At 41.7% G+C, this 23,970-nt stretch overlaps 1 protein-coding gene across 3 annotated transcripts in view; it reads right to left on the reverse strand.

Annotated features, from left to right (window-relative positions):
• LOC111142179 (leucine rich repeat containing G protein-coupled receptor 5) overlaps positions 1-23,970 on the reverse strand; it is a 122,860-nt gene that overhangs the window by 22,074 nt on the left and 76,816 nt on the right. For 2 of the 3 annotated variants that reach the window (XM_022495188.1, XM_022495186.1), the window contains exons 4-6: positions 19,162-19,233; positions 3,618-3,833; positions 1,511-1,582 (exon numbers count right to left, since the gene is read on the reverse strand). In XM_022495188.1, the coding sequence (XP_022350896.1) occupies positions 1,511-1,582; positions 3,618-3,833; positions 19,162-19,233 (360 nt within the window). The remainder of the gene's footprint in view (positions 1-1,510; positions 1,583-3,617; positions 3,834-19,161; positions 19,234-23,970) is intronic. The other variant, XM_022495189.1, reaches the window with a different exon arrangement.

The following is a 23,970-nucleotide window of genomic DNA, read 5'->3' on the forward strand; positions in this document are numbered from 1 at the left end:
CTGTTTGGGGAAATACCCTTCAAAGCCAATACTGTTTTTTGTTCCTCTTGTGTTGGAAAGGACTGGAAGGTGCTTTCCATTACTGAGATCTCAAGCCCAGCCCTGTGTCGATAAGGGAGAAGTTCTAATTCTTCCAAGCACCTCATAAGAATGCTTTGCCTATGCCATTAAGTCGACTTCAAAGTTCCGCCTGGAGAAATTCATCTTTGGCATCTCCTCGTAAGTATGATGCCTCCCTTCTATGAGGAAACACAGAGTGACTTAAGTAAGCCGGGGAGGAGAGCTGGGAGCGCTCACTGACCTGAGCCACCAGCCACAGACAACAGGTCAGGAAATCCTCACACCCACACCTGATTAGAAGCTAAACAGTACAAACGCTAAGGTCCAGATGCATAGGTGTAATGGAGCTCCAAAGCCATAGGAGAGGTGGTCTTTGGTCTCTCCTTCTGCAGAGCCACCCCTGCAGATTCAGTGGCCCTGTGTGGCTTATTGTACTTGAGTATTAAAAATATGGGGGCCCAGCAGGAACCAGCACCTCTCCTCCAGAACACTCAGGACCCCCACTGCCTGTCACCTCACCCTCAGTCTACCCCTCTCACTCATGGAGGGCAGTGAAGAGCGGCTCCTCCCCTGAAAGGGCTGGGGCCTGGTCAGGGGGCGGTGGGGAGGGGGGAAGGTGGTGGTGGTGGTGCGGAGAACGTGAGAGCTCTTTTCTTCTTGGCTCTGGGAAAGGCTCTAGGCAGTCAGCTGGCTGGACTCGATTTTTATTATAGGTACCAGTTCAGACCTGAGCTTTTGACCTATTTTTTTGGAAGTCGCATGCACTGGTAAACACGGATTTCAGAGTCAAACTAGAGAAGAAGCAAATCCCAGGTATGCTACTCATGTTGGTAAAATAACTTCAACCGGACTAGGGCTTACAGCACAGCGGGATGGTGATGGTTGCTCTCATAGGATGGGTGTAGGAGTAACTGAAACCACGTACGCTGAATGGACCAGTATTTAGATAAACATGTACCCAGTAAATGGTAACTATTACTGCTTTTTAGTTTTTCGAATCACTTTGTTGTTTGCTAATGGGATGCCTGTTCATCTCAGATTGGAGAGTGTAGCATTTGCCTGGTCCTTATCCTCTCAATGGGCAGGGGGAGGGGGGGGGTGCAGCAGACTAGACTCATGAATAGTGAGCCTGAGTGACAGATTAGAATTGATCCCTGACACAGGGTACACATTCCTAAACAAACAGTCGCTGCTCAGTAGAGAACATCTCATTTAGCTTATAATGATTCTAATTTACCACTCTTGTTAGATTAAAATAAAATCTCAGTTTTATTAGCTGTGTGTGTGTGTGTGTGTGTGTGTGTTTAAGATAAAGCCACTGTAAAAATCTGTTTAAAGCTCAGGCAATTAACCAAACCAAACAGCAAGTTTGACTTTAAGGCTATTTTGATTCCTTCAGAATACTCATGAAAACACTGAAAAAAGGGAAACAAATAAAAGGTCAACTCACAAAGTCTCTAGGCTGTGGAGCCCATCAAAGCATTTCTTTCCCAGGGAGTGAATTCTATTGTTATGGAGATGCCTGCAGGAGAACATTACAGACACAGTCATGAAGGCACGCTGCTCCTGGAAACTTAGGCACAGCATTCTAATTGCTTACATCCAAAGAAACTTAGAGAAAAGAATGCACTAATTGTATATAAGAAATGTTTTGTTTAACTCGCCCCCCCGCCCCGCCCAAGGCTAACTGACCCATCCACTCTTACCATAGATGGTCCTAGACTATAGAATTGAATAGGCAGAGACGGTTTTACTTTTAGGGTTTGAGATATCCAGGAGTGTATCATAATATAGGCAATGTGACTGATAAAAGTAAATTCAGGTTGTTAACCTGGCTTTCGGATGTAGGGGGTTAAGCAGAGATTCTGGCCATCAGTGACCAATGAAGGATGGAGGGAAGGTCCTAGTGAACTACACATATTTTCTATTAAAGCTGCTGGCTTACAATGGCTCCGTTCCCAGGGCGGGACCATGGGTTAAGAGGCAACCACAATTTAGCCACAGAGAACAGTGATCCGATTTTTTTGGCTGCCCCAGTAGATTCGTTATCTTGACGTAGTATTAACGTGTATAATTATCATCTGTGGCTGAATGGCAGGTCAGTTAAGTCCAGCTGGGAACAGCTGTACACATAACTGAAAACTGGACCAAGTCCCAAGGGATTTTTGGAAAATGGGCGTAAGGAGAAGAGGGTGAAGACGAACAGGTGGCTCTCCGTCAATCCATTCCCTCAGGTGGAGGAAAAATTAATGCACACACCAGCTTCCGGTGGGTCAGTGGCATCCTCTTTGTATCTGTGAGTCAGTATAGGAATTTGTCAATATCACCCGAAACTTCTTATTCTTTAGACTAAGTTTTGTGTGGTTTTTCAAAGATTTTAATTAATTAATTAACTAATTAATTAATTAATTTTATTTGAGAGAGCGTGAGAGTGAGGGGAGGAGGAGGAGAGGGGCAAGGAGAAGGGTGGTGGGAGAATCTCAAGCAGACTCTGTACAGAGCACTGAGTGCCGACCCGGGCCTGGGGCTTGATCCCACAACCCTGAGATCACGACCTGAGCCAAAACCAAGAGTTGGCCACCCAACTGACGGAGCCACCCCGGCACTGCAATGAAGGTGTTTATTCTAATAAATCTATGTTGGTTTCATGGGAGATCTTGGTGACATTTATTGATGATCTTGTACATGCAGCCCATGGGGGGAAGGAGATTGAGGGGAACCTAAAAAGATGGATAAGATGTTGGCCAGCCCTCAAGGAAGATAAACTGTAACACGAGAGAGAGAGAGAGAGAGAGAGAGAGAGAGAGAGACAGGAAATCAAGAAAACTGTAATAGCTGAAGGCAGTGGTGGGCCTGTGGGCGGGCCTGGAGCAAAGGGAGCAATTGAGCAGAAGAAGCCTTCTTCAGAGTTCCTCTGCAAACCAGCCTTCCAGCCTTTCAAGCAGGGGCTCTCTTCCTTTATCCGCCTTGGTTGACCGTTATATTATACACGTGGGGCACATAGCTACAGCCTTAAAGGAGACTGATTACGTTTCAAACTATTACTTGAGAATCATTTTGGTTTACTTCAAATAATGAAATCTCGACCCATTGGGAAAAAAGCCACACGAATGCACAGGTCCCGGTCAATGGTTTGTCCTTACTTCTCCTCCCTCGGTAGGGATCAAAAAAATTTATTAAATAGTAAGAAGGTCATATTTCAATTTGAGCTGAATTATAAATTATTACCAGAAATAAGGAATTTTTATTCGCTGGACTAACTTTGTTCAAATTTATTTATTTGAGTCACTGGACTAACTTTGTCCAGTCTGGCGATTGCCTGAAAAATACATGTGGGCTTCCCTGAAACAGAGGTCATAGTTTATCTTGGAGTGCCTCTCAGTGCTTGGCACTTAGCAGGTGCTTGCTGAACGTGGCTGAATTCTACATTCGTGAGTCATTTGGGGGAGAAGTCCAGGGGGGTTTCCTCTCTGAAAATGTCCCCATTCAAGGCTTGAAGAGCCAGCACTTGTAGCAAGTGTAAAAAGAGAGACAGAAAGAAAATCAATAAAACTTACAGAACTACCAAGCTGGAGAGGTTTCCAAAGGCATAGTCTGGTATGTGGTGTATTTTGTTCAGGGCCAAGGTCATGGCCTGCAGCGCTGATAAACTTCTGAAGGCCTGGACAGGGATTTCTGTCAAGGCATTGTCGTCCAGCCACAAGTGCCTCAGGGAGTGCAGGCCGCTGAAACAGCTGGGGGGAACGTAGCTGATGTGGTTGGCATCCAGACGCCTGGGGAAGCAAAAAAGCAAGGATGGTAAAGGGGCAAAGCCCCAGCAGAAGATCAGCCTTGCAGGAAAACTCTCAGTGTACTGATGAGCAGGAGGGAAACAGGGCTCAGGGCTCTCAGGATGCGCAGGCATCTGGAACATTCTGCTCTCCTGGGAGGTTTTCCTCCCTTGTGAGTTGAACCATGGCTTCTTAGGTCCAGTTGGCCATTAAAATTCCACGGAGCTATGATTCCCTTCCAGGCTTGTGGGTAACATGTCTCCATGCACAGAAGTGGCCTCCCCAGAGGTCTGAAACCTCAGCGTGATGATGTTCAGTTTTCCTCTCTGACACCCTTTCTCTTCCCCTTCACCCCAAGCCAAATACATGCTTTTGCTTTCTTTTCCTTTTTTTTTTTTTTTTAAGATTTTATTTATTTATTTATTTATTTGAGAGAGGGATGGAGAGAGAGAGCACAAGCAGGGGGAGGGGCAGAGGGAGAGGAACAAGCAGTCATCCCCCGCAAAGCCCCCATCGCCCACCGAGGTCTGAATCAGTCACGGGGCTTGATCCCAGGACCCTGAGATCATGACCTGAGCCGAAGGCAGACGCTTAACCGACTGAGCCACCCAGGTGTCCCCCACCGCCCCATGCTTTCTCTGGACTGTTCTGAACGTACAAAACCTACTATTCTAATAACTGGCTCCCTGAGCTCTGGGAAAAGATCTTCTTGGTGTTTGAAAGGAACTGAGTCATTTTTAAAGGCTGTTAGAGATCCGCCTCAGGGAGAGGAGAGGCAGCCCCTCCCCTTTTCTCAGTCCAGTGCGGATAGAAAGCCTAAAAACTGCCAGCTTTCGGGCTCATCCAACCATCTGCATCGGGCAGATAATTTGTTTTTCCTGACATTTTAAATGAATAATAGAATCAGCATGGTTCCCGGCGTTTGCTCCATATATATATGTACGTGTGTGTGTGTGTGTGTGTGTGTGTATGTATATGTACAAATATATTTTTTTCTTTTTTTTTTTAAAGTGCAGAAATACATCTAAATGTAGGTGTGGGTAATGAACTGTTGCAATTTCAGAGCCAGCAGAGGGAGTGCAGTGCATTACGTCGCCCCTGTCCAACAGAAGCAGCAGCTGCAGTGAGGATGCTTGAACTTTTCTTAGTGGAAACTGCAATTTTCTGTAAGGTGCGTAAATGACAGAACCACTGGCACCCAGCTCTACTTCCAAGGGCCCTCACTCACTTTTCCAATCAGTTCTCAAGGCTCGGGCATTTGTTTGCATTTTCAAAGCTAGGATTAAAAAAAGAAAGAAGAGTTGCATTTTAAGCGTCCATGTATTAGGAAGGATTAGAAAATCACGAGTGGATTTTGAAAAATGTTTTAGGAAGCACTGAAGACGAAACAGATCCAGGAAGTACACCAGGGTCATGAAATAATCCCTTTCCAAGCAAATTTAAACAATTTAAAAATAGACTTCTCTGTGGCAGGGAGCTGATCTCTTTGGAAAGCAGCTTCCTCACTTTTGGTCACAATACGTCACTTCACTTGTTCCTTGGCTCCTGTTTCTATTGACGGAATGGGGACAAGTGATGCCTTCAAGGCCCCGGACCAGACCAGGTTTTGATAATAACTGAGATAAGGTCACCTGGAATGAATTTTAAGAGTTTGGTATCAGAGCCCACTCACAACTAAATTTCTAGGTCAGGGGCATCTGGGTGGCTCAGTTGGTTAAGTGTCTGCCTTCTGCTCAGGTCATGATCTCTGGGTCCTGGCATCGAGTCCACACGGGCTCCTTGCTCAGCGGGGAGCTTGCCTCGCCCTCTCTTTCTGCCCCTCCCCCTGCTTGTGTGCTCTCTCTCTCTCTCTCTCTGACAAATAAAATATTAAAAAAACAAAAACAGTTTTCTGGTTAAGATAAAGAAAATAAAAAAAAAAATTCCAGGGCGATGATGATTGTAGGCAGCAGAAACACAGATTCCAAATGTCTAAAGGTTTCATCAATAAACAGAACCGGAAACGTTTAGGAAAACTCAGGACTGACTCTTGCCCCTTGTTCTGGTGACAACATGCTTGGCCCAGGTTCCAATAAGGTATAACTTCATCAGGAACGAGGAGGTGATGGTTTTCCTCTGACTGGAAGTGAAGTATGTATGTAAACTCTCCTTAATGACCGCACTGATTAAAGAATGAAGACTTTATTTAAATAATATGAACTTTCCCGTTTTTGGTGACATATTGTCTGATTATTGCCAGTTGCTTATGTAATAACAAGTGGCTTCTAAGAGTCCTGAAGTGATTCATCTTAAGCTGGGTACACGTGTTGGGGTAGATTTACAGTAAAGGCTCTCTCAGCCCTGAGTGGGAGGCTTGTCTTCTTCTATACTTAAGTTCCCGCTGATGTCACTGCTGGGTCTTAAAGTTACCTTGGTGTCAGTTTTCAATGTTAATAAACCCATTTCTCAGGATAAATGAATTTATGAAAAAAGTAATTTATGATTTATGATTTTGGAATCACTTTTTTTCCCCCAGGAAAGAAGAATGTAATCCACACTGTAATCTTAGGGCAATTCACTGTCTGAAATGAAATGAGTAAGACAGGGCAATTCAGCCCAGTTCTATCACTTCCTGTCCTGATACTCCCAGACCCCACACTCGGGTATCCTGAGTACAGCACTAAAATGTGTCTTTGCCTCAATAGTTCCTTCATCTAAGAAGCTCTGTACTTCTTCTTAAATGCAGTATTCTTCAGTCCATGTCCACCTGCCTCAGTGGTCCAAACCTAATTCAGAGAGCGGTATATTGTTCACATGTAGAAGCATTATCTGATTTATTCCTAACGGAAGATCGGAAGGCAACACCGGAGTATGGAGTTAATTACCCAGCCACTCATACAGGTGGTTCCCACAGAACAAGGTTAAGACTGTGGACAAAGCAGCTGGCAGGGGACAAGTTGTGCCTATTCAGTGGGTAAACAAAGAGCTCATATTATGTCAATCCGGTCCTTTGGGGTAGCTGGGCATTTTCTATTCATATGCTTGGAAAACGCAATGTTTAAGTAGGGGTGTGTAAGAAAAACATCACTACAGAGTACACCAAAAACACAGAAGAGTGCGAGTCTAGAATGTTATCAGGAACAACAAAAATAACTCGGTTATAGGGCTCCACTTTTTAAGGGTTTCTTTGTTATCATTTCTTTTCCATGCCAAGTCACAAAGGGTGTAAAGGTATGTGTGTGTGTGTGTGTGTGTGTTTCTGTGTGTGTGTGTGTAGGCAGTTTAGAATCTGAATCAGTGCAGACATCTGGGATGAGAAATCTCAAGTCCAAAACTCAGTATACAGTAGCTGTGTGACTATGGCCAAGTCAACAGACGTCAGACTTCCCACCCTGTAAAATGGGAGTAACACCTCTCTATTTTATAAGCTTGCTTTACAACTAAAGGAATGAATACAACCAATTATAAATCACCTTCATGATTTTACATTATTATTACTTGAGGCTGGTTAACAGTTTGTATTCTTGGTTTTTGACCATGGAAACCATTCAGGGGAAAAAAAAAAAAAAAAGAGGTAACCTCAAACTTCCTGAGTCAAAACTTGGTTAAAAGGAGTACCGTGTTGTCGGTCAATTTCGGTTCTGAAAAATGCTACTTCTTTCATCCCTCACAACAGAAATAACTAAGAGGTGTCTGCAATTAGACTGACTAGAAGTCGCCCTTTCAGCCTCTAGCATCACAACTACATGCGTGTGCGGGTATGTGCGTCTGTAATCCAAAGGCAAAGGAGAAGCAGTGACATGGGATAGACAGCACATTCTCAGAGACCATTCTTAACGGTAATCTTGGCATTTAAGTATCTAACCTTAATGTCACAGCAAAATAAATCACTAACAATGGGAGAGGCCCCCTCATCTTTTAGACAAATAAAACCTCTTAATTATGATCTTGAAAAGAGTTCTGAAAAGTAATTACTATATGGGACATGGCACCCATCTTATATTCCTTCTGTTACTTGTAATTTATAGCAAACTGATAGATACAGACTTTACCCTACTTTCTATGTCTTACAACCACTTACGTCATGAGCATAGGGTAACTGGAAAGTGCACTGAATTAGAAAAATCAAGACACATTCTGAGATTTGGAGGCACACGGATTAATTTCTCTGAGGGTCTGTTTTCATATCTGTAAAGCAGAATCGTAACAGGTCACAGAATTACTATGGGAATTAAACAAGAAAACATATATGCAAGTGTTTTGTAAACAGTAAAGCACTCTACAAGTGACAGGTGTTATTACTTGAGAAAAACCCTCACATTTAGGAAGTGATATCATTCCCCCTCCCCAACAAAAGTTTCTTTCATTTTTCCTGAAGTTTATTAACACTTGGCAATTTCAAATCTCTCTAATGGAGATTGACATTTTTTGAGGGGGACACATGGGCTGACAGGACTGCTGATTTTCTACGCACTGAAATCCTTCGTATGGAAGTTCAGTAGCTACCCTACATGTTTTGATTAGAGTCCTGGGAAGCCTCTAAACAGCCACATATTTTGGGGGTTAGGCCAACAAAGGTCCAAAAAGGCCCAAAAGGCTAACATGGTTGAGGAAAACTATGACATCACTTGGTGCAAGAAGAGAATTCTCATCAAGTAGGAGTCCGGGCAGTGTTACCTAGAGGACTACCAATGATGAGAAATGGTGCTGTCATGACTTTGGGGCATATGTTGGCATAACTCCCTCTCTGGAGGGAAGGCTTGAGGTTGGAGAACTCCATAATTACCAAAGGGATTCTACGGCACAAACTGCTTGGCCAATGGGACTGTCCCTCATGGACCCGGGGATGTCTCTCCTCACCACTGGGAACTTGTCAGGGCCATCCAGGTCACCCTGACAAGCTTTAGTACTTTTGAGTATCTAAGGTAAGCATCTAGAGTCTGGATAATTGCGCTCAGATCTCTGGGTTATCTACCTATGAGTAATGTCCCATTCTCCTCCAAATCATCTTCAAAATCTGCATCCAATTGTTTCTCTGGGGTGGGGGGTTGTACAACCCCCTGGCTGGGTACCCTGATAACAGCTGTGCTCTAGAAAGATCTCTCTGAGCAACACGTAGGAGGATTGGTGGGAAAGTAAGTGACCAGGGCAGTTGCAGTCAGCAGGGTGAGAAAAGACGAGAGCCTGAAAGAAGCATGGAAATGGACAGGAAGGCTCGACACAAGGATTACTAAATAAGTGGGTCCAACAGACTGCGGTGACTTGTCAGCTGTGGCCACAGGGGGAGGCAAGGAACCGATGGTGGTGACTCCATGTTCCATCCTGGGCAGATGGGGACCGGGCAAGAGCTGGGTTGAATGTTACCCGATATTCTGTAAACTAAAAACAAAATAAAACTGCATGTTTACTGTGACCACAGTTCTACAATATCAGTGAGTCCCATGTGACGAAGACTGAGAAGGTAACAGGCAAAAAAAAAAAAAAAAAAAAAAATCAATCTTTTATGTCAGGCAATGGTGAAACAAAATACACAAAAAGCTCACTTTCTTATCTCTAAGGATTTTTCCATAATGTCTTCATGTATAAAAGCTTAATTTTATAAGTTTCCTCTTTTAAAAGGAATATTTTGCCAATCTCTTCTATGCTCTTGAAAGGAATTTTTGATTTAAAGGTGGCATGATTGCAGGAATTAGAGAAGCTATGAGATCATTCTTGCTATTGTTTTTCCAGAAAAAGGCCCTTTACATATATCTCATACATGATACCTTGCCAATGTATCACACAGACTTATATCTTTGTTTGAGAATGTCTTTGATAAGCCATTAACTACAAGGAAGAAAGCGTTAGTCAAAAGATAAGCCATAGATCTTGGCCAATTCCATATCTCAGAAAACTATACTGATGTCAATTATTAACATAGATGACTTGAGGGGGAAAAAAAAGTCAAAGGTGTGAAGAATGTTGCAGCTGCAGGTATGATACAGTTTATGGGGATTCTTTCAATAAACAGGATTACGAAGCATAGCATTTTCAACACTGTCATTTCTATTTTATATTTGGATGAGCATTTTTTCTTTATAAGTTTTAAAGAAATGGCCAACTCACTTGTACATACATTTGTACGTCTTGTAAGACCATTTCGAACAAATCATGAATAGTCAGAAGAGCATAATTATTTAGTTCATTTATAAAACTTTAAAAAATGAAAGCATTTTCAATTATTATCCTGCTTTGGCTATGAAATGAAACCCACATACTTCCAAGCTTCTATGTAATACAATTTGACGATGTATCTGAAGCATTTGTTATGGTGAAATTTTACTGCATGGAAATTTCATTGCAGGGGAACCAGAGGATCACTGGAAATCAAATTCATCAGATCATTATAATAATACTATTGGGATAGACTTTATCTATAGGAACTCTCATAGATTGGATTCATGTTGATTTGTATGAATTCTTCATAATCACGAGTCATTTTTATTGTTACTACTGTTATTTAATATTTATGGAGTGACCACAGTGTGGGATTCTACCTTTTAATCAAACTTCCCATCCATATCTTTGGAAGACATGAGGCGTAAGAGTTCATAGAAGCAACATGATTGTTTATATGAGAATTTCTGCTTCTACCTTTCTGTTCTCCATCTTATTCATTGGTAAACTTAATTTAAACCAGGAAGAAAAATTATTGCTTTAAACTTACCTCTGAAAAGGTGAAAAAGTTCTCTCATCTCTGCAGTGTGGGGAGACATGAAGTCTATAGGCTCACCAAAGAACAGTAATCTAGAACCTAGTCAGTTGCCTTGACCAATGGCTACATGAACCAAACCTCTGTCTCTCCAGCATCTTTGGAGAGTGCGAGACTTCAATGAGAAATATATTTTAAAATCAGTTTATACGATGTTGCTCAGTTTCTCAGAGGTCATTGCTGCTGTGAATTTTGTAACAGGGAGATGAGTCATGAGTAATACAAGCATTGACTTCTTCAGTTCCATTTTTCTCCTCAGAAAACAAAGACTTTTTTTTTTTTTTTTTTTTTTTTTTTGGTCAAGGGCACCATTTGTCTCCCAGGTACCATCAGGGTTTGAAATCTGGGGGTCATTTTTTGAATCTTCCATAGGCTTCAGGCCAATCATTCATCAAGTCCTCTCGATTTATCTTTATCTCCCACACTCTCCACTTCCACTGTCTAGTTAAGTCTCTTATCTCTTAACACCTGCATTACTGCAACAGTCTCTGAGCTGGTCCTTTTGCCTTTGATCTCTTATCTCTTCAATTAATCCTGTAGACTGATGCCAGATTAATCTCCCTCAGACTGTGCTCTATGTCATTCCCCTGTTAGGAATCCATGGTTCTGCTACATTACCGTCCCTTCAAACCCAAACCTCCCATCTGATATTCAAAGCTCACCATCCACCTTATCTAGCCACAGTTTTCTCTTATTTCTCTGTCCCGGTCAAGTTGTCCCTTTTTAGCTCCCTCCCACGGTACTCCTGGGCCATCTCCTACTTCCTGCCAGTCTGAATCTCATCAACCCTACAACACTTACCATTATGGTTCTTCCCTGAAACCTACTCCTTTTTTTTTTTTAAGTATTATTGCAGTAGAGTTGATATTACATTAGTTTCAGGTGTATGACATAGTGATTCAACAGTTCTACACATTACTCAATGCTTACCACTGTAAGTTGTAGTCACAACACCACGTTATTACAATATTTCTGACTACATTCCCTATATTGTACTTGTTACTTCTGTCACTTATTTATTTATTTAAAAAAATTTTTTTAAAGATTTTATTTATTTATTTGACAGACAGATCACAGGTAGGCAGAGAGGCAGGCAGAGAGAGAGATGGGGAAGCAGGCTCCCCGCTGAGCAGAGAGCCCGATGTGGGGCTCGATCCCAAGACCCTGGGATCATGACCTGAGCCAAAGGCAGAGGCTTAACCCACTGAGCCACCCAGGCGTTCCATGTCACTTAATTATTTTATAGCTGGAAATTTGTCCCTCTTAATCCCTTTCACCTATTTTACGCATCCTTGCCCCCACCAGCCCCTCCCCTACCCCCGGCCCTCTGGCAACCACCAGTTTGCCCTGAACCCTTGAATTCTTAGAGCAGAGTCCTTAGCTAAGACAATGGAAAGCTAAATCTTGCAGACACCAAAATCCCTGAAGGAACCACTGGGTCCAACTCTCAGCTCAGGAAGGGCAGGGAGAAAAAGCCAGGCCCAGAGATAAAGAGTTTGGAGCCAGGGAGATCAGTGAATGTGGGCGACAAACCAGAGGAGATGAGTTGATCCTGAGCAGATGTTTGGAACAACACTTAGGGTCTGAGGCTTTAGTTCAATAAATTCAATAAATGTTTCTTGAATGTGTTTTCTGCAGGTCCTGCTCCTGGTGCTGGAGAGCTAACAGCAAACCAGGCAGACATGGAACATGTTTTCTAAACATGTTGATCCAACATTCATGGAGCATGTTTTCTCAAGTGTAGTCAGACAATCAAATCATTGCCATGAGGTGTTAGGTGAAGGAAAATGTATGGTAAGAGGACCTGACCTAAATTTCACTTTTCTTTGAGATCCAGATCTGGATTTCAAGTTGTTCATGTGACATTTCTACTTAGTCATTCCTTCACAAATATACATGTTCAAGACCAAACTCATTATTTCCCACACTATTTTCCTCAAATGCAGCCCTCTACCTGTGTTTCTTTTCTTTGGGATGGGCTTCATTAAGCACATGGTTATATAAACCAGAAATGTGATCATCCCTGACACCTCTTCCTTCTTCATTCTCCATCGCCAATTCATTACCAAATACTGGTAATTTCATCTAAAGATTTCTCAAATCCATTTCCTTTTCACCATCTCCCACTGTCCCAATCCTGACAAAGTTCTCCTTTCTCTCCTAGGCTGTTCCAATAACACAGATCAGATCATGCCCTTTCCTCCAGTGGATTCCCACTGCTTTCACAATGAAGACCAAAATCCTTGACACGTCCCAAATGGCTTTCAAGGTGTCTGACCCCCCCTACCCACTGCCTCGATAAACTGTTCTTATATTTCTTCCACCTCACTCCTCCTGCTTCAGCCACATGGACCTTGTATCTGTTCCCTGATGTACTAGCCCCTTGCCTCCCTCCCCTGTCCACAAGGTAGCACATGCATAGTTCCCTCTGTCTGAAATGTTCTTCCCTCTTGTCTTTGTCTAATCAACTTTCACCTTTACAATAGAGACAAGATACCCTTTTCTTACAGTTTCCTTATCAAGAAAACGGAGACAAATTCTACCTCACGGGTGATGAGGGAACAGACAACCGAATGCATAGGGAAACACTACGAAAGGCTGACTGGCCCATCTTTAATAATAGTATTCTCTTTCCTGCTTCAACTTATTTACTTCTGTCCTGCATCATTACTAGTTTCTTTCTTTTTGTAAAGCTTCACAACATAGGTCTAGAGGGAAGATGTGATTCTGTCAGGCTCCTTTCCTTCATATCAGTGTTATCTGTTGTGTGCCCATTCTCCACAGTGGCTTTGGAGGGGGGGCAAGATACGTCACTATGCTAAAATGGGCAGATTTTGGAGTTGAAGAGACCAGAGTTCTTTTTTTTTTTAATTTTAAAAAGATTTATTTATTTATTTATTTGACAGAGATCACCAGTAGGCAGAGAGACAGGCAGAGAGAAAGGAGGAAGCAGGCTCCCCGCTGAGCAGAGAGCCCGATGAGGGCTCGATCCCAGGACCCTGGGATCATGACCTGAGCCAAAGGCAGAGGCTTAACCCACTGAGCCACCCAGGTGCCCTGAGACCAGAATTCTTATCCCAGACTCATCTCTAGCCTGACTCCATTACAAGCCATAAGACCTTGAGGATGTCATTGAACCTCTTTGAACTTTTGCCTCCTCCTCACTAGGGAGGGGATCACTTCAGCTCCTTTCTCGGGAGACTGCTTCGAGGATGAGGATGAGGGGAACATTGCAGGTAAAAGTGCTTCATAAATAGGAGGGGCGGGGGCTGTTGCTTTTATAACCACAGAGGTTTAAATTCCCTGAGTGTTTCTGATTTTGTCCTGGTACATGACATGCTTTACTGCTTCTTCATGTGCCTTTTTACAACTCCTCACAAACTTCACCTACTCTGGGGAGGGGGACACATTTCGCCCCCTTCACAAGTCACCTTCCCATTGGTGTTATCCCTTTAGCTTCTCCAAAGAGTTTAATCTGCTTCCCAAAGGGAACCTTCGTTTCTCATCACAAGACTGAGAAAAGTGGTACTTGACTTCTCATTGATAACATCTGTGTTCTCACTTATTTACTGATCTGCTAGGACTGTCCTATACGGGACTTGATCAGGGCGCTGGAGGGTAACCTGATGTAAGAAAGCCTCGTGCATGGGGTCTTGCATTAAGTATTCACATTTTTTTCATATATGATTCTGAGGACTGTGTTCTGACTGGCTATAAATATTTCATGGCAAGGGCTTTATCTTTAAAAATAGTTTTCATCTCCTGTTTAAATGGGGGGAGGGAGACAATGAAATTTTCATAAGAATTCATTGGGTGCAGGTTTGCACATGGTTCTATGAAGTGAACGCCCAAGACTGCTACAGCAAAACACTTAGCCTCTAGAACGTCTAAGTCCACCCCCATCCCAAGACCGACCCGATACGCTGGCATTTGGTGCAAAACTAAATCAAATTTTTATTTATTGGACATGCATTTTTATCGTGTATGCTTGTCATTTCTCTTTCTGGAGACTATTTTAGTGGAAGGAATAATGTCACTAATACTAAAACCATTTTTTTTAAACCTCTTTGATCTTTTAAACTTAGCCTCTTGGTTACCTCACTCTGCTTTTTTTGTCTGCAGACACCACCTTGTCTTTTGTTACTTCCTTCCCATTCTTTATCCAGGGTCTGAAACCGAATAGGCTCCTGTGTATTGGGAGAAAAATGTGGCTAGTTCTAGGCTTGCCTGACTTTTGGCTCAGTGCGGTGAGCGCCCCCTCTTCCCCCTCTTCCTCTGTCTCCTCGTCTCCTCCTCTGGCTTATTCTGTTTTAGGACTGTTATAAGCAAAACCCCACTGTTATAAGCCAAAAGAGTGGGGGAAGTTATTAACATTTCAAAGGGTTCAGGGATGGAGTGGGGAGCCCTGAAGGTACGATCACCAGGAGATGCTGGAGCAGATCCTGTTCCAGGCAGGAGTTTTTCTTCTTTGGTTTTAAAATAACGTCTTACACTCTGAAGATGAACATCAGCTGATTGGAGAATAGAGACAATACTAAAGATATGTCTAAATCTCTTATTTCCTATGTACCAACCCAATTAGTTTCTCTAGTGCAAACCTGGAATGAAAACTAACATGTATTAAATGCAATACAGGACAAACATGAATACGACATTCTCTTTGATCATCTTGGACTTGATGACAGGGAGATGAATGAACGTCATTAAGGACTGTCCACAAATGAAGCAGTGATTTTTTCCCCCCAAGACCGATTTCTTAACTACAAATACAAAGGTGTGAGGGCATGGGAGGGTTAAGGTTTGAGTTTCCATCAAATCACTGTAATCTGAACCTGGTCCTCAAATGACTATTATGCCCAAAGTTTCTTGGTGAAATACAACTCATTGTGAATTCTGATTACATTTCCTATTCCCTTCCAAAAAAACAGAAAGGAAATTAAGTTATATTTGATTACATTACAAAAAAGCCAACTGGTGTCTGGGTAGTCGTTACCATGTCCAAGGGAAATGGCCATACTGTACAGGGGCGAGCTGAGCTCTAGGCTACTGAGTTCTGGCACGTGGGCTTGACCTCTTGTTCTTTATGCAAGCAATTTGCAAGCATCAGGACAGAGTTACAAGAACACAAACGTACCTATGTGTTTTCGTTATGAACAAAGCCAAATAATTTTGTTTAGGTAAAAGAAATGAAAACTACATCTCCTGAAACATGAGTCCAATTTGTTTCTTGCTCAGCAATGTTACCAATTTTAGCCTGTCAGGTTTCTTAAACTATCTTCAATGCAGCTGACTTGATACAGTGAAGCAAAGCATACCAAAGATCTACTTGGGTCGTTATCAGCTGGTTTTGGTTTGTAGACCACTTGTTAGTGTCAGAACAACAAAAATGTTCATTTCTCAAAAAGCAGTGGCCACACCAGTCCCTGGAGGATTCTGTTAAAATGAAGTTTTTGAGTAAGTAAGACTGAGAGGGGGCCACCGCTCTGTGGATCTTGGAGGTGCCCGTGCTATGATCAACGCGTTCGAATGGGGGGTGTAATACACAGTATGTGGCCTCCTATCTTTATTGGCCGCAGTCTGTCGGTAGAATTAATAGGCAGATGTGAGCTATTTCAATTAAACACAAACAATGCAACCCCTGACTTTTAGTGCATGGTCTAAGGACATCATGTGTTCATCCTGAAATGCATAAGGTTATGATTTCAGGTTTGAAAATGTTTCAGGAAGAGTATCTGCCCAACACCTGCAGGAATGTGGGGACACCCGTCTTCCCATTCCTCCTTTAAAAAGCCCTTCATGTTATATAATTGCACCAGTTAGAAAAACACTCGGAGAGTGCAGCCTCAGGAGTCACCAACTGCCCCCCGCCCCCGCCGTGGTTCTTCTTTGCAGTTGGGGTTGAGGAGCTCCCCTTGGAAATGACCAGGCGGCGCTCACACAGGGCTGATACGCTCACAGCCCAGCGCCCCGTAGAGCATGAAGGTATAACACAAGGAAAATGAGCAAGTGAGGAGAACCAGAGTAACTTCCAGAGAAAGAAAGAAGAGGAACCGTGACCAGAAGGGCCGAGGGACAGGCTAAGGGCTGGACTGCAGCACAAGAAGAGCCGGGGGTCTGAGTGGAGGCCTCCCGGTTGCTGGCAGAAGGCAGGAGACAGCTGTCCCTCTCTTTGTTGCTGACATCAATTCGGAAGCAGCTCGAAGGGCAATGAATGGAGAGCGGATGAGGAATGTTATGTGTGTAATAACCACTCCTCTCAAAACTGGCGCTTTCATTTTCAGATCTGCTTCAAGGAAACAGGAGAGGGACTATTCCACACTCTGGATCTGGGACAACAGTAAAACTTTAATAAGGGCTCGCTGTGCCCCCCTCCCACCCCCCTGCAAACCTGGTCGGGTACAATACAGTGTCTGTGTGGTTGGTGGCTGTCTATGATACTTTTTGCCAAATCTTAATTCTTGTATCAAAGCAGCACAAAGAATGTGAGTAGACGTGGCGTGGTAGCCCGCACCTCACATGGGTCTGTGCGCTCTGGGCAAAGGGACTGCGGGACAGACATCACACAGCCGCCCGATAAAATTCAGCAAGCACTGCGGGCCGAGCGGTCTATCTAGATGCGATAACCATCATAATAGAAAGTTAACCCTTGGCTTTTTCACAGGGAACACATACTTATAAGGTTTCAAACACAATTGCTTTTTTGTGAATCAGAAACCATCATGCAAGAGACACCTGGTGAACAGTAAATATGGAAACGGTAAGAAACCAAATCCGGACACCTTTATCAGGGAGGCACCACCCAGTTTGAATGAACAAAAGATTCCTGGTTTTCTCTTTCTCAAAGAGTTCACTTCTGTGTGTGTTCTGTTTGTGATCTTCTTTCAGCTGATAGTGGCTTTTGGTTACAAACTCTTATCCTTGTATCTTCTGCCTCACAGCTGTTTAAAGTTCCCATTGGCCACTGCCATTATCTTGTTTTTCAATGCAGCCCCTAGACCCTGTGCCCTTACACAGACGGCCCCACTTGAGAGCGTGTGGCCGCTCTGACCGCTCCTTTCCTTCAGGAAAATGCTGGTGCAACAAAGGAGGAGTGATACTCGGATGGTTTTAGGGAGCCCTTGAAAATGCAACAGACTGGTCCCAGGCCACAAAGGGGCCCTTGTGGGCTTGTTTATCTATAGGCCCGTGAAAACCTAGGAAGTCACTTTGTTTGACTGGACTAAAAAGCTTAAAATGGTCTCAAGCACAGATTTGCTTTCATTAAAAAAAAAGAAAGATCAAAGGAGGAAAGTATCATCTTCAATCTCACATTCCTCCTTCTCTTGAATCATCTCAGTAAAAGGCATTAAGCAAACATATGTAATTATTAACTGATGGATTCTTTCTTCTTCTTCTTCTTCTTTTTTTTTTAAAGAGGGAGAGGGGGAAGGGCAGAGGGAGAAAGAGAGAATCCTAAGCAGACTCCCTTCTGAGGGTGGAGCCCGACATGGGGCTCGATCTCACAACCTTGAGATCATGACCCAAGCTGAAATCGAGTCCAACGCTCAACTGACTGAGTCACCCAGGCGCCCCAATTATTGGAATCTTTTTAATCCTTTTCATCTAGAGTCTGCAATATTTATTTGTTTTTTTTATGCATTTATCTCCCTCAGCAGTCTAGACCAGAAACCAGTATTTTGCTTGACATGTGTAAGTAAGATAAAAGCAGAGATTACACATGCATATATTGGAAATCATGCAACAGATTGTAAACACTGATACATTCTGATGAGAGGAAGATCTACTAGCCAACTGCTTGTGGCATAACCTTGACAAATAATCACTGTAAACAATTGCTTATACTCCAAGCTCTAAAACATCCAGATGGTAAGAAAGTTCTTTTTGTGAGAAATAACTGATTTTTATTTATTCAGAGAGTCTAAATCAATGTAGAGTGGAAACTCCTGACAGAAAACTTGTGTATTCAGAATAAGGAACAATAACACCGCCGTTGTGTTATGTCTGTGGGTGTGTCTGTGTGTGAATCTGAGGTATGTGTGAGTCTATCTGGGGATTGCTGGTATGTTTGTATGTCTGTGTGGGGATGGGGAAGTTATGCAGGAAGGCTTTAAGACATACTGTTAGATCTCGGTGTATGGATTTGAGGACTCCTGATGTCCATATGGAACTTTAAAAATTAAATCTTTATTCGACCCAGAAAACATTTTACTATAAGGCAGCTCAAATCATCTAAAAACAGAATAAACTGAAGATGCCAAGATGTCTAGATTGTGATACCCCTTTTTCTAGATAAAAAGAGAAAACATTCTCTCTGATTTGAATTCCAGAATGAAAATATTACAGGGGAAGGTAGGGCGAGATCCTGGACATTCTGTCCTGTGATACCAGTATATCTAACTGAGTCAGTGTCCAAACTCCAACACTCATCCCTCCCACATGTATTGTTCTATGAGGCTCAAAGCATTGTTGCTCTAATGAAAAGTCTCCTTCACAACTTATTTAGGTATGGTCCCCAAACGAGGCACTGATTAAAGTGGCCACTTTGACATTTCAGTGCCCCTTCCCGCACTGATCCTGAGAACATTCACGAGCGATACTTACAGGGACTGAAGGCTTCGCAAATTCTGCAGAGCTTCCGTCGGTACCTGTCTCAGGTGATTATTCTGCAGCATACTGCCCATGAAAACAAATGAAGAAAAACGTTAAAGAAGGCTCACAATAACGAATAATAATTGGCCATACCCATGCCAGGCACTGTTCTAGGCATTAGAGAAACAGCAGAGCATAAGACCAAGTCTTGGCCCTTGGGGAGCTTAACGTTCCTGTGTGGAGTGAATGATAAGTAAAAATTGATGGATGAGTCTATAACATCAGACAAGTGATAGGTACCATGAAAAAAGAACAAAACATGGATTTGGGATGGATGGCTACCAGGGGTGAGATTTTTATTTTAAAGGTGGTCAGGGAAGATCTTTCTTAGGAGGTGATACTTAAGTGGAAACTAGAATGGAGTCATGGAGCAAATCCTGTGGACATCTGGGAAGAATTTCTGAGAAGAGGGAGGAGTAAGTGCAAAGGCCCAGAGGCCAGAGCTTGTTTGACTCGTTCAAGGAGCAGCCAAGGATCATGGGAGAGGAGTGAGTGAGACCAAGAGGTTGAGAGAAACTGAGGCCATCTCATGGAGGACTTGCAGGCCACAATGAGGCTTTTTTTTAAGTGTGGTGAGAAACTCCTATTGGAGGGTTTATGTAGGGAAATGATATGCTCTAATTTATGTTTTTATCCTTTTTAAAAATTTGAGTATAGTTGATATACAATGTATCATTAGTTTCAGGGTACAACTTACTGATGTACAAGTTTCTACATTATGCTATGTTCATCACAAGTGTAGCAACCAACTGTTTCCATACATCATGATTACAGTATCATTGACTATTACTTATGCTCTGCTTTTTATTCCTGTGACTTATTCACCCTGTAACTGGAAGCCGCTATCTCCTACCTCCTTTCACTGATTTTGCTAACCATCTCCACCCACCACCTCCCTCCAGCAACCATCAGTTTTTCTTCTGTATTGATAGGTCTGATTCTGCTTTTTGTTTGTTCATTTTTTCAGATGCCACTTATGAGTGAATCATGTGGCATTTGTCTTTCTCAGTCTGATTTATTTCACTTAGCATAATACTCTCTAAGTCCATCCATGTGGTCTCAAATGGCATGATCTCATCTTTTTCATGCTGCATAATATTCATACACATATGCATGCACACAGACACACATTTTCCTTATCCATTCATCTATGGATGGACACTTGGATTGCTTTCATATCTTGCTATGGTAAATAATGCTGCAATAAAGACAGGGATACATATATCTTTTCAAATTAGTGTTTTTGTTTTCTTTGGGTAAATACCCAATAGAGGGATTATTGGAACATATGGTATTTCTATTTTTAATTTTTTGAGGAACCTCCATACTGTTTTTCCTAGAGGCTGTTCTGATCGATATTCCCACCAACAGTGTACAAGGGATCTCCTTTCCCCACACCTTCACCAACACTTGTTTTATGTATGGTTTAAAGGATCCCTCTGATGACTATATAAATTAGACAAAATGGAAATGTGGCTACAGTAGGAAGCTATTAAAGATCTTCTCTCTTCTTGTGTGTGTGGTCATATTTTAATAGCAATTAAATTCTTTTTGTGAAGTATTGCGCTTTTGCTCGCCTGGATTCAACAGTTCTCAGAACATGAGGACTACGGAACAGTAACACCTGGTAACAATGAAATAAAAATATATCACTGTTAGTAGGGAAATAGCAAGGGAAAAAATTCCCATTAGATTCCTGGTACTTTGCTAGCTTATTCATAAATGTTTATAACACCATAATTTCGCAGCCATTCCGCCTGTATTTCATGGTCTATGTAAGCCAGAGGCAGAAGACTATTTTAGGAAGGTAGATATTCTACAGAAATATTTCTGCTGAGGAGGTCGCCCGCTTTACATTTGGATCTCTGAAAAAAATGTGCCTGTTTCTCTCCTGTCCACTGCAGAAGTTTCTTTTCATGAGATGACTCACTGGGAAACCAACCCCACGTGTATGTCTGACTCTGAACTTGGTGTACGCTCCACTGCACTGCAAGCAGTCTCTTGAGGCATATTGGCTGAATGTCCAGATTCTCGGTTGGATAGTGTACGGAATGATTACGGTGTGGGTAAGAGTATGGGTTCTCGAATCGGTCTGCCTTTTCCCTGCCACCAGCGGTGTGGCCTCGGGGAAATCATCCAATTTCTCCACATCTCAGTGACCAATAATAATACCCACCCGAGGGCTTACTGAGATGATCTGATGAGTGAATGTATACGGAACAATCCGTGCTGTACAGTAAGCATTCCACCAAGGTCAGCCCTTTTTTCTATGAATTGATAGACTCCTTGTCAAAACTAACAATGTAATGAGATCATATTGGATGTGACATTTTAATTAACCACAAAATAAAATGAGCAAAAAAAAAAAAAAATCTGTGCCAGTGGTTCTCAGACTTCGGGGTTTATCAGAATCCACTGGGAGACTTATTAAAACCCGGAGTGCTGGGCCCACCCTCAAAGTTTCTGGTTCAGTACATCTGGGTAGGAGCCAGAGAATGTGCATTTCTAACCAACTTCCAGGTGATTCTGGTGCTGAAGGGCAAGATGCCACACACTGAGAATTACCCTAAGCTAGACCAAGTGATTTCTGGTAGAATATTTTCATCTGAACTTGGGGTTACATTGAGCTTGGAGATAAGGCCTAAGTTTTACGTCTTTTAATTTAAAACCATTTAATCTCTTTGACCTTTGGTCACTTATCTGTATAATGGGAATATAATAAGATCATCTGACTGATAAGGTGTTTGAGGATTAAAATATGAAATGTGAGTTCGTATACAAATGAGACACAAAAAAATACTTAAAGGTCATAAAATTTACATTTTTCTTATCATGTCTGAGATTCTGTTTAAGAAAGAATAGAATTGGGGGCGCCTGCGTGGCTCAGTGGGTTAAGCCTCTGCCTTCGGCTCAGGTCATGATCCCAGGGTCCTGGGATTGAGTCCCGCATCGGGCTCTCTGCTTGGCAGGGAGCCTGCTTCCTCCTCTCTCTCTCTCTGCCTACTTGTGATCTCTCTCTGTCAAATAAATAAATAAAATCTTAAAAAAAAAAAGAAGTAAAACATGAGCTTTAAAAAAAAAAAAAAAAGAAAGAACAGAATTATGTCACTTGTAGTCCAGTAGTTTGCCAAAAGAATTTCATTATTGAACTTGAATTCAACTAACATTTCATAAATCAAGAGTGTCAAATGTATTGCTTCTTTATGAACAAAGTCAAGTTTTAGGAAGACCTCACACTTCACATACCTGTCAAGGAATTGGGAAAATTGTACCTTGAATTCCATATTTCATAATTTACCTGAATATTAAAATTTCACATTTCTAGATTATTTTACACTTTTCCAAGTAGTTTTTCCAAGTAGTTTTAATATATATAACATATATTATATAGTTTTAATATATTATATAAGTTTAACTCCACAGAAATGTTTTCTAAGTCACTCACTAATTGAGTGACACATTTAAATGATGGTAAGACACAGATAATGGACTTAATTGATGTCTAAATTTTGTAGGTAATACAGTACAAAGTGTTTATTGAATAGTCTTTCTATTCTTTGCTAACCAAACAGCAAAACTATAAAAATGTGGACTTCCTAAAAAATTGGAAAATTGGAGTAGAGGATAAGAGATATTCAGGTGGTTTTCCTTCATTAAGTAGTTGCAAACTGTCTCCAAAGTTTTATACATCTTTATACAAGTTTTAAAACATCTCCGAAGTTTTATACATTCAGAAAACAGAACTTAAGTGAGCTTTGCTGATGATAATTTTTAAACTACTCCTGAACTACCTCCTGGCAATTTAATTTTTGGATTACTTCTACCAGTAAAATACCAAAAATATAATTTAAAAAAAATCACTTAAGTCCTGATTCTCTTCCTAAAATAACTTCTGTTTAATTACTTTTAAATGACAAAACAAGAGCAAGTTATCTCCATTATATCCTTATAAGTCTCCAGTGAGTTAATTAGAAAATTCTGTTTTTGTTTAAGATATCCTAGTGGGAGACAAAACAATTAAAGGGTTTATAGCACTATGGAGTGCAATTAAAACAGAAAGCATTCATAACACGGCTGCTGATTTCTTTTGCAAATATTCCTTTATTCAGTGCATTGAATATAAGCAGAAAGCTTATATTTTCATGGATATGGGTTTAGGCAATTTTAGCTTCATATTTATCATTTGCATATGGGCGAGAAAAGAAAACATTTTCTTTAGAGACAAAGAATGGTTGCGTATTTTCTTAATTTCTTTCCCTGATCTTAAAATATTAAAAATTTAAAAAATTAAAAATATTTAAAAATTTAAAATTTATTTTAAAATGTATTTAAAAGTCTAAATATATTTAAAGTATTAAAAATTTAAAATATTCACTATTTCCTACAGCATCCCGAGCTTCTTAATAATACAATGTTTGGTTATCTTTTTTGCCAACAGGACTAATTGAGAACAGGTATAGCGCAGCATTGGGAGATGAAATTATATGTTACAAGGGGACTTCAACACAGTTGATGGCTTGATCCTTTGGTATTCCTTCTGCCTAATTGTTTTGTGTTTAGAGATCAAGTAGCTGCTGAGACTCCGTTGTAAGTCTACATGGGAATGAGAGAATTTGGGCTCCTTGTACTTCTCCCCAGTTAGTTTTACCCATCACCTCCACATGGCTTTGGTTCTGGTGCTGGGGGGTAGGATGAGAAGCTGTTCCTTGACTGAATGGCTTACACGAGAAAATAAACCTTGGTTGAAGAAAGCCTGGTTCA

Source organism: Enhydra lutris, unplaced genomic scaffold (genome assembly GCF_002288905.1).
Source record: "Enhydra lutris kenyoni isolate GAN:26980312 unplaced genomic scaffold, ASM228890v2 scaffoldscaffold7, whole genome shotgun sequence".
Classification (NCBI taxonomy): Eukaryota; Metazoa; Chordata; class Mammalia; order Carnivora; family Mustelidae; genus Enhydra; species Enhydra lutris.